The 11,884-nt window shown below is 29.0% G+C and overlaps 1 protein-coding gene across 6 annotated transcripts in view; it reads left to right on the top strand.

Moving 5' to 3' along the window:
- The window catches only part of LOC107451563 (ATPase family AAA domain-containing protein 2), a 39,915-nt gene that overhangs the window by 7,984 nt on the left and 20,047 nt on the right, over nt 1-11,884 (top strand). For all 6 annotated transcript variants that reach the window (XM_043050281.3, XM_043050280.3, XM_071186827.2 and 3 more), the window contains 13 exons: nt 72-252; nt 339-479; nt 1,811-1,937; nt 2,784-2,879; nt 4,723-4,834; nt 4,920-5,061; nt 5,225-5,373; nt 6,040-6,288; nt 6,652-6,864; nt 7,655-7,841; nt 9,244-9,403; nt 10,529-10,703; nt 11,671-11,856. In XM_043050281.3, coding sequence (XP_042906215.2) covers nt 72-252; nt 339-479; nt 1,811-1,937; nt 2,784-2,879; nt 4,723-4,834; nt 4,920-5,061; nt 5,225-5,373; nt 6,040-6,288; nt 6,652-6,864; nt 7,655-7,841; nt 9,244-9,403; nt 10,529-10,703; nt 11,671-11,856 — 2,118 coding nt within the window. The remainder of the gene's footprint in view (nt 1-71; nt 253-338; nt 480-1,810; nt 1,938-2,783; nt 2,880-4,722; nt 4,835-4,919; nt 5,062-5,224; nt 5,374-6,039; nt 6,289-6,651; nt 6,865-7,654; nt 7,842-9,243; nt 9,404-10,528; nt 10,704-11,670; nt 11,857-11,884) is intronic.

Genomic DNA, 11,884 nt, shown 5'->3' with positions numbered 1-11,884 from the left:
TTTTTGAACCACTAAGTTTTCAATGGTGGTGTAAACTCCTAATTCTTAAATTAACTCTTCTTTTTGAACAGGAATATGAGGATATGTATAGTAGAGTCAAAAGAAAGAAGAGAAAGACTGTGCACACTTTCTTTTCTCGGCGCATCTCTCGAGGAGACGGGTGTATGGCTGATACGGAAGATACAGACCAAAATGGGATTTCTGATTCAGATACTATTGATGACAGAAGTGACATCGAAAATAGTATGCAATGTAAGTACAATGCCTGCTGTGTCCAAAAGATATTGTGAATAGTAGAACTTCAGGTTGTAATAACCTCTTTTTTTTTCTTTTTCTAGCTGCACCCCAATTTCCAACAGAAATGGATGGTGGCCAAAATCAGGATGGCGTAGCTCATGTTCCAAGTAATGTTGTGCGTGGCCCTAAGTATTCTTTGCGGCCTAAGAAGCCTATTACTGAGAGATTTCAAGTATCAAGAGGTTTGTTCTGTTACCAATTATGAATGATCATAGGGCTATATAAATTATTCAGAATTATTTTAAAAATTATATGACTGCTGATGAGCTAGAAAATAATTGAAGCTGAAAACTCAATTTTTGAAGAATAAACTTTTTTATTTTCTTCCTATTTTTTATTTTTTATTTGTCCGGGTGGATCAGCACAAATGTTCTTTTGTGGGAGCTTTACAAGTGTTTTCTGACGAAATAGTTTCTAGAAGGTTGTTCTGCTGGAGCCAGCCTATTGCATTAAAAATATTAATGCATTCATTTTTTTTTCTTTTAATTATGAAAGGCAGTTTTGATGTCAGCCATTTTTTTTCAAAGTTATTTCAAATAAAATCCATTTCTAATGTCGAAATCCTTTTTCATGTCTGTTTTTCTTCCTTTTTTTTCTTCAGTTATTTTGATCGTCATTCAGATTCAAGCAAGGTCATTTTCAAAGCTAATTCGATTTCTAACTCCATCAAAGTATTTTTTGTTATACGTATTCAAACAGTACATCTATGCAAACACTTCCAATTCTTTAACAAATCTCTGGTTCCTAATCTCCATCAAAACCATTCTTTCTGACTTCCATTTTGCAATCGTCAATTTAATTTCTGCTGTGTAATGAGAATACTGATGTTGTAAAATAAATTTTTCTTACAGATTTATTTATATTCAAAACTTAGTAGCATTGTATTTTTTAATAGTATAAATTGTCTCTATATATTTTTAACATTTATTGTGAGAGAATGTAAAAAAATATTCATTTGCAATTTTTTTGACAATGCAAAAATACATTGCAAATAAAATTACATTTACCAATCATTGCACAAAATGTGTATGTTTAAAAATCAACATATTAGTAATTTAAATAAAATGATAATAAGGTTTTACCAAATTAGTAAAGTTTGAACTGATTTCAATAATTTTTAAGACTGCGTTGGTAATTATTTAATCTAATACTTTAAATTTTTTTTTTCCAAAGAAAATATAAAAGCAGCAATCAATTTATTGAACAGCAGCGCACACAAATTATATAAATAAAGAAACATTTATAAAAAATTCTTAAAAATAATGATAGAAATTTTTTTTCTGAAAGATATATTTAATTGAACACAAAGTTCTGTTGGTTTCTTACAAACTATGTATTTTTCAAGTTGTATCTAGAAAACTTTAAATTGTTACGTTATATGTACATTACCGCTAAATAATTTTTAGAATCAGATAATATTTTATGTTAATTAATTATTACTTGTTTTTATTTATTTTTATCTGTTCTTTTTAGAAATAATTGGTTTTTTAATCTTTTTTATTTTATTTTTTAGAACCCACCAGACCTAGGCGATCTACTACAACAATTTTTGAGGCAAATCAGCACCATCCTCGACCACCAAGAGAAAGAGACTCATTTAAAATAAAAACTACAGCACATCGTAATCACATCTATACTAGGTATTTCTATTTAAATTCTAGTTCACATTTCTCAAAATATTTTTAATTACTGCCAACTTTTTCGCATTTCATGTAAAATTTCATTTTTATATTTAGGGTGATAGTAAAATTTATGTTTTTTTATATATTTCTTGCATTTATAATGTAAATTTTAATTATTATGACCAAATGAGTTTAAGTAAATTAATTAACAAAGACAAAGCTCAGTGTAGCAATCTCTATCAACCCAACAAAAATAGTTTTTCTATCATCATAAGGTCGATATATTACAAGTGCATAAAATTATCGTAAATATTTACTCATAATAAAAATTCTGGACTATTTTTAACTAAATATTAAATGCTGAAACTAATTTTGACAAAATCATGCTCTACGTTAAAAGACAATAATGAGCTCGCAGAATAATTTATAATTATAATGCGAATTTTATTTATGTACCAGTATAATATTTATTATAATACATTATAGTTGAAAAATAGGTTTAAAAAAAGATAGCAGCATAATTGATAAACAGCTTGTTTTTATTTATTTATATATTTATTTTCAATGCAATATGAACAAGTAGTATTTAAAAAGATTTTTAAATTTTCTTAATTTTTTTTCCATGTGACATTGATTTAATTAACATTAAATGACCAAAATTGATCCTTTAGGTGGGAAAAAATATTTTTTAAGATATTTATAGGAAACTTTTGCAATAATTTATGCTAATTCTTCTCACTAGATCGTTCAAAAATTTTTTCTAGTAGTTCAATTTAAACTTAATTATAGATGCGTCTTATACTCTCTTTAAGAACTGCCTATGTATTATTTAATAGTTCTTTATATAATTGATTTTTATTTTAGAAAAAGGCATGCGATTCATAATAGTTCAAGTAGTTCTAGTGATGAAGGACACTTTGAAAAACGAAAGGCTATAAGTTTAGCTAGAGCTAGAAACAGGTATTTAGACTATAACTGCTGATCATGTTGATTTTTTTTATTTACTTGTTTGTTTTTTAATATTACATAGTAAAAAATGTTTGCTGTACATAAAAAAGTTTTTTATTCTTGAATCTTCACATAATTATCCACCCGAAAAACTAGTAATTTTTTTTTTCTTAATTTTTCAAAATCACTTTTTAAAAGAAGTCTTTTAACATCCGACTAGTGGGTTAACTTTTAAATGCATGAATTCTTAATAATTTATAAATTTTCTTTAAATCAAAGTATTTAACTTGCGTTTATTTTCATAACTAGAATTTTTATTTATTTTTTGAACTTATTTCTATGCAGGGTATCGGCGCACTTAGAAAGTCATGAATTTCGGTATTGAACAAAATTTGTCATTTCTTTTTAAAAAAATCTTTAAAGTCATGGATTTAGGTCGCCGAAAAACTAGTTTTTAAAATGGAATTCACCCCCTCCCCCAATTTCATAGTGTTCCGAATATCTAATTTTGTAACAAAATCCCCACTCACAGTCATATTTGATTAAAATATAAGATGTTTTTATTGTGTTCAATAAAAATTAAGGTGTTCTTTCAGAAAATGAAAGAAAAAATATCATTTCTAGAGTGAATTATCTTTTAAACATCTGTGATTTCAAAATTTTTATTTATTTTTTTTATTTTATCAATTTAAAATTTTAGCTGAAGCAAGCCAGTCATTGGCGAATTTTTTTATTCCGAAATGGGAACAGAAAAATTAGGAGCATTTCTTTCCTTTCCGATGAACAAGAAAAGTATCTTTAAAATGTAATTCTGCAGAAAATAAGAAAAAAAAAATATTTGCTTTTATATTTTTTTCAGCTATTTTATTGTTTTAACTCTTTCTTTACTCTGTTTTTTAAATTTAAAATCTATAAATATGAAGGTGCAGAGTATAACAGTTTTGGATATACCTATCATTTCAATGAATGTTATTATAATGATTTTTTTAATTTATTGTTGTGTTTTTGTCGGAGAAAATAGTAACTCCGTTAAGCTATGAAAAATTCTTGGAATTAGTCATGAATTTGAAAATCTAAAATGTAGCAAATGTAGTTATGAACAAATTTTTTAATGTTAAAATTTATAATTATATGGACTTTTGTAATACAAAAAAACATGAATTTTCCCATAGTTTTTAATTATTTCAATTTATCTATAAAAAAATTTTGATAAATTGATTCTAATTTTCAGATTCTGTTTTTTTTTTTTTTTTAATTTTTAAGTAATCAGTTTTAAAGTTTCTAATTTTAAACATTCAAAAGTATTTAATTTTATGCAAAGATATTGCAAGGTTAACTGGCAAAAATAATTTAGTGCCTAGAACAATGATGTTTATATAACAATTACTACCTACAATTGCTGTCAACATGTCTGTCTAAATACTTTGCTGCCCTTCATTGGTCAATCTCCTGTGCATGTGGCCCTTCACTCAAAAAGGTTGTGAACCCCTAGTCCAAGATTCTAGTTGTGTTCAAAAACTATAAAATAGGTTTGGTAAAATAAAAAAATTTAAAAATGCAAAGGTTGCTACATAAAGAGATATCTGGTTTAATGCATATGATGCAGATCTACATCACTATGCAGTTAGCGTTATGAAGATGTTAAAATATGTTTTTTCTAAATAATTAAATTCAAATCTATATATATATATAAATAAATAGTTTGTTTTAAAGTTCAAGAATTGGAAAATATTTTATTTAATTTTTTTTTTAACTTAATATTTTTTAATTATATTATTATGTCTGAAAAGCAATATACTAAATTTTGGGGAAAATCTTTGTTATTGATTCAGTTTTTGAAACCTTTTATTTTTAGATGTCTCCCTCTCAATTTTCTTGATGATGATTTGACAAAGGGTACCATACGGGATCGAGTTATGATAGGCAGCAGTTTGGCCGATATTGATCCTATGGGTATCGATAAAACGGTAAATGATTACTTTTTTTATTGTAATTTTTTCTTATTAGGTAAAGAGTTTATGAAAATTCTTTAAAACAATTTTTTTTTTTCAGGTATCATTTGACCATGTGGGAGGTTTAGACAAGCATATCAGGTCCTTAAAGGAAATGATCCTTTTCCCTCTTATGTATCCTGAGGTGTTCCAAAGGTTTAAAATTGCCCCACCTCGAGGCGTACTGTTTTACGGCCAACCAGGTATTCTAAAATTATTCATTTTTAAACTCTTAGATTATTTCGCTCAGAGATATTTTTTTCTCGAAAGAAGATAAATTAGTTTTTATCGACAGAAATGATTCTTTAATTCTATTCTTGCGTATTTATATTATGAAATGTATTATTTATAAATATTTTAAATTAGGAACTGGCAAAACATTAGTGGCTCGTGCCCTAGCAAATGAATGCAGTACTGGAGACAAGCGTGTTGCCTTTTTTATGAGGAAAGGGGCAGATTGCCTGAGTAAATGGGTCGGAGAATCGGAAAGGCAACTACGTCTATTATTTGACCAAGTAAGTATTTCAAACGAATCTTTGATATATATTATCTTAGCCTCCTATAAAATAATTTTTACTACTTTTTCAATGAAATTCCTATTGGTTATCATTTAGAGAACAAATTTGATCTAAATACATGAATTGGACGGTTGAATCTTTTGAGATCTATTTACACATTGCTTTGCTACATAACCAGATATCTCGTTGTAAGGTTCACAACAGCAATGGATATCTGGGGGTCTATAAAAGAACCACCTAAGTTTTAATAGTGTGGTCTAAAAATGTAACATGGCAGACAAATATTAGAAATTATTTTAGCTGTATTAGTAAATTTTTAGCTTTAACTTGCATAAGTTTGACACATATTTTATTCTGCATATCAAATATTGTGCATTTTAACTTTCATAGAAGAAAAAAAAAATTTATGGCAAGAAACAACAATTATTGTAAAGCAATCATTGGGGCTGGTAAGCAGCAGCAAACAGAGGTCTTACCCCTCTTGTATAATAATGTAAATCGAATAATAAACAAATGTTTCAAGCTGTCCTACATGCATATGATTTTCTTGTCAATTGCTGCCACGCTGCTTTGAATCATTTCCAAAAGTAAATTACATTCTAAATTAGTTATATTTTAACCTTTTCTGTACACTAATGCATGTATTATGTGTTTGGATTATAGGCTTACACTATGAGGCCTGCTATAATTTTTTTCGATGAAATTGATGGATTGGCACCTGTCCGTTCGACTAGACAAGATCAGATCCATAGTTCTATTGTATCTACCTTACTTGCATTGATGGATGGTTTGGATAACCGAGGAGAGATCGTGATTATTGGTGCTACAAATCGATTGGATGCGATAGATCCAGCTTTGAGAAGACCTGGTCGTTTCGATCGGGAATTGCTTTTTCCACTCCCATCCTATCAGGTACTATACTCCAATATTTTTAAAGCTTAAAAGTTAAAGACTTCTATTGATTTTAAATACAGATCATAAAAACTTTAAGGAAGGAACTTCTTTCATAGATATCACTTTTTTTACTTATTCATCTGTTTTTGTTGTAAAAATGTGAATGACATTAAGGTTAAAGGCTCTGAAAAGTCCTTAAAAATGTCTTCTTTCTCATCTCACTTCATTTGAGTTTGAACGGTGTCAAACATTTTAGACATATTGAACTTGATCATCATTTGAAAATATCTTGTTAAGGCTTTACATTTATTGGAGTTTGTTCTCTACTTTTTCCAACGATTTTCATTTATTTTATTTTTTTGTTTCTTTAATTATTTTTAGGCCCGTGAAAAAATTCTGAAGATAATAACAAAGGAATGGATCCCACCTCAACCAGATTCTCTCATCTCAGAACTAGCTGCTTGCACTGCAGGCTATTGTGGTGCAGATTTGAAAGCACTTTGCTCTGAAGCAGCGCTAGTTGCTCTCCGACGCCGCTATCCTCAAATTTATGAATCTAAGCAAAAGTTACAGTTGGACGTGGAGACCATTCATGTAAGTCTATATTTATTGTTGTATATTTGGAGAGTTATGAAATTATATTTTGCTTTTTCTGCCTAATTAAGAATATACAAAAAATTTCAATTTTACCTAGTTCACCAATAAGACGATGGCTGTTTGTTATTGGAAAGAAAATTTCTTTCTTAGATTTTTATTTTAAATAAAACTAATCAAATGATATATAATTTAGATTTTCTAATATTGATTTAGCAGAACTGCCAAATCTCAAGCTTTTTAGGCCTGAGTCTCAAGCCAGGAAAGTATTTTTTTTTTTTCAGACTTTTTTCTAATTCTCAAAATTATCTTTGCACTTCACAGTGCGAAGACATTTTTGCGGAGAAATGTTTTTATTCTTTTATAGATTTAATGAAAAATGATGCAAGAATGAATATTCTGGCACGTAACAAAAATTCAGACTTAATTCTGTTCTTCATCAAAACAGACTTAAAAGAATTTGTTAACTGTGAAGGCAAGCCTAAAAGAGCAACAGAAAATATTTCTATGACGTTTTTTAAAAAATAAATTTATTATTTTGCAATTTTTAGGGGTGAATAAGTCATTTATATAAGTTTGAATAATTATGAATAAATATATTTCTTAATATTTATTGTTTTGCTTATTATGTTATGCCATGGTCTTAAAAGGTCTCATACTTAAAGTCTTTTTTCTTAAAAATAAATAAACTTATAAAATAACTCTTTTTTCTTCTTTTTTTTTGCAATTACTTAGGTTATTAAAAACCTTCCTTGCTAGTTTTTCTAAAATAATTGTTTTAAATTTGCAGGTTGATTCTGTAGATTTTTTGACAGCTTTGAAAAAGATGAAACCATCCGTACAGAGGAGCTCAGTGTTCTCTTCTAAACCTTTATCTACTGTTGTGAAGCCTTTACTGGAACCCACTTTGCTTGCAGTTGTTCAAAAAATCTCAAAGATCTTCCCCTATTTCACGTTCCCTATGAAGAAACAACCCTGTGAGTGTATTCATAATTTCTTTTGCAGATTCTTCCAATGGTGTACAAATCATGTCTTTTTTTTTCAGGACTACTTTAAAACTTTTCCTAAAAATCAATAAAATCATTTTTAATACCTTTTCCCACTAAAATAGTCGCATTTCCATCCCTTCCAGAGTTCCAAAAGTCACTGGGCATGTCAGTCTAAAAAATACCTACCCAAATGAAACTTTAACATACCCAAACACCTAAGTAAAAAAAATATTTACATTGAGAAAGAAAAGTTAAAGATACCCAGGTTTTCATTTCATCTTAATTTAAAACAAATTTATACAGCATATTTTTCATTTTTTGATGTAGGCTTATTTTACCATTTATTTAAAGAAGCTCATTACTTTAATCCTCATAACTTTTTAAAAAAAACGAAATATGATAGCAAAAGGTAATTCAAATTGTAAAAGTGAATGCATGTTAAGAAGAAAATTTTTGAGGAAAAAAAAATCACTTACTTTAATGTTGTTGAAAAAATGTTGATGATTTTATTGTGTTTTGCTTTCACGTTGCACGGTGATTTTAAGTTAACTTGCTTTTAATGAAAGTAAACTTGACCAGTCATATTCATTTTAACTAACATTAGGTAGGGTAAAAGATAGAAAAAAGAATAAGCTTATTTTGCTTTATAAGCTTTTATTCCTATAATTTTATTTAGTAACATTTTGGTTTTAACAAACATATTTAATTTTTTTTCTACATCTTTGGTATTATCTATCTGCCCCATCCAGCACCTTGTCAATTTCTGTCAAAATTTAAGGAGACACGTAATCAGTATAATGGTTTAAATATTTACAAGCCCGATTAGAATTTTCAAGTCCCAGGAAAAATTCATGTATGTATACATAATTATATGAACATCATATATCCGGTTAGCGTTGTGCTTTATGGATTCATAACAGATTATCTCAATACCTCTGGGAGTACTGGATCAGAAATTAATCATGCTCTGGTTCTGGTCAAAATTACGATTTACAGATGGATGGATGCTGTGTGAGTGTAAAACGGGCTGTGGTGTATTCGCGTGGCAGGAGTCTAATTCTTGGCCATAAATGGCGCCACTGAATAAAACAAGCATACCCCTCTGCATTAATGGCATTCAATAACAATAGCATAATTATTATCATTAGAAATTAGCTGGAATCATAAATTTGTCCTGGCTAAATTGAGATAAAACATAAACAGAATTGTTAAAAAATACTGTCCTGCATCTATAAATCAAATCATTCCCAGTATTCTAATAAAACTTCATTTTAGAAAGGCAATGTAGAATTTTTGATGCTTCTTGTTATTTACTATAAATGATTTAAATTAATCGAATGTTTTTTAAGCACCTCTATATTATTACAGTATTACCCTTTATGTCTTACAGCTTTACCTAGTATCTGTAGTGAAAACTCAACCTCTAAATTAATTGATTCTGAAGATAGTGATAGTTACATGTGTTCCGATGATGTTCCAAAGCTTACTTCTTGTCTTGGATCCCCTAGGAGCAGAATGAAGCTTCTGGAGGTGAAATCGAATTTAACCAGGTAAAATTATAAACTTTCTTCTATTTTTCTGTGTTGTTGTTGTTAAAAATGCCACTTTATAACAATCGTTGATCAACCCTGTAGCATTGTAACTTTGAACCTGATCTGGAAGACAAGGGAACTTTTGGATCAAGTGTTGAGAGAAATTTGCCTTTGTATGGGACTTTATAATGAAACTAAACCGCATTTGCATTACATGGAGAGGAAAACCTCCCACAGTTAGCCTGATGGCAAGGGGACTCTAACCCATGATCCGTCCACTGAAAATAATTTACATCACTGTGGTTGCTACGAGCCGGATGCGGAATTCATATCGACCAGCCATAGCCGGGATTCGAACGTGGTTCACCGTATTGGAAGACGAACACCTGTCCCCTAAGCAACCACTGCTCTTCATATGTATGCCACTTGTCAATATCAGGATGCCTGCTTGGAATCAAAAGAATTTTTAAAGCAGAGTTTGTGCTTGTTTTTCAGTTGTGCCCTCTGTGGCTGAGAATTCGTATTGATTTGTTATGGGAACTTGGAGACAATTTTCTGTGTGAATGCTATAATTTTGAATCGAATTAATTTTTTTAAATTCTTATTATTTGCTGTCCTCCTTTATCACAGCCTGTAATATATAGTCTTTGAAAGCCCTTTTTTAAGGTATTAAATAAGTTAGGCATAAGTAGTTTGGAGTTGCAAATTATGAATTGTTATCTAGGTCATTTGTAATAAAAGGGTAACAAATAATATCAAAACCAGTTTCATTGTCAGCTTAGACTTAAAGGTAAATTATTAAAAAAATGTGTCTTAAGTTTCATTCAGCTATTGAGTGTGTTTTCAGGCATTTAATCTTAACTTCATTGCAATTTATATTGGTCATTATTCTTCCAATTTTAATACTTTTAATTTGATTTTTATCACTTAAAAAATAATATGTATCTCATTTCTGCATTTTTTTAATTTTTTTTACTAAATTTTCAACTACAGTACAAAGAAAAATAAAGTGACAGTGATTATGAAACACTATTTATTTTATCATTCATTCCATTTTTTACTTATTTAATGTAGATAATTCTTATGTTATGTAATTCTTATGTAGATAATTCTTATTTATTCTTATTATTTTTTTCATATTAGTATGGCACCCATACTGCATCGACCTTATTTTTTAATATCTGGTAAAGAAGGTCAGGGACAAGGAAGCCTGGCTCCTGCTGTACTACATCTGTTAGAAAATGTTACAGTGCATAGACTGGATATACCAGCTCTGTATGCGGTTACGACACGTGCACCTGAAGAAGCTTGTGCTCAGGTCAGTTATTGTAAATTTTCTTAAGCCTTTCGCGAATCTGGTGAAAGGCTGCAGGGTTCAATTCTAAAATGGAAAGAAAAAAATGTCCTTATATATCCAAGTGGATTTTGTAAAATTTAAGTATTGTATCTAATGTTTCCAAACAAAATTTAAGGTTTGACTTTTGAATTATGTATGCAACATAAAATTTATTTTTATTTGCTAATATAAAATTTTATTCACCACAAAATAATAGTAATTGTTATTAATAATTAACCAAATGAAATAATTGTAATCATGGTGAAATTACGTTATTAACCAAAGATTTAAAAAAATTTATGTATAAAAGTAGCAGAGCACATAAAGTGCATTTTCACTGAAATAAGTAACGATTTACAATGAAATAAGTAACGATTTACAATCTTTATTTTCGATATTTAGTCAGCAGGTGGAAACCATTAATTTAATCCATAACTTAACTTCATATGACTCATCTTGTTTTGCTAATGCTATTTCTTGAAAAAAAATGCAAATATCTAGCTAAAATATTTTGGAAAGCTTTTGATTTGTTATTAATTTTGCATTAGAACTTTAATAATGGGCTAATTATAATGGTCTGACTTTCATCCTTAATGATGTTCTGCAGACAATATAATTGCATACGCACAGTATATTACCATAATCAGGCTCAAAGGACAACTGGTAGCTGTAATACCCGATCTCTGTACCATGCTACCTATCAAATAAAATCAATTTTTTCATCTCTGTTACCATTTGTTCACATTTAAGGGATTTTTGTCAAAATTTTAGAGGCCTTTCATTTGTATTTTACAATATTTCTGATTAATTACTTGCATTCATTACTGGGAATGTAAGCACAAAAAATATGTACTGAAATGTAATTTTTTAATCCTGAAGTATGAATTTTTTTCCTTCTATAAAGAAATATTTCTTTTTCAGTAGCAATAGTTCAATTTTCTATTTTCAGATTTTTCATGAAGCTCAAAGAAATGTGCCTAGTGTTATATTTTTACCTCACATTGGTTACTGGTGGGAAACATTATCAGAAACTGTTCGCGCTACATTCCTATCTCTCTTGCAAGACTTGGATCCATCATTGCCGCTTATGTTATTTGCTACAAGTGATGCCACATACTATCAACTGCCGATAAAGGTAAGTGTGTGCGGTCTCCTATTATCTC

This window comes from Parasteatoda tepidariorum, chromosome 9 (genome assembly GCF_982258835.1).
Source record: "Parasteatoda tepidariorum strain Cologne lab strain chromosome 9, Ptep-v5.0, whole genome shotgun sequence".
NCBI lineage: Eukaryota > Metazoa > Arthropoda > Arachnida > Araneae > Theridiidae > Parasteatoda > Parasteatoda tepidariorum.
This window is presented reverse-complemented; position numbering and strand designations above follow the sequence as displayed.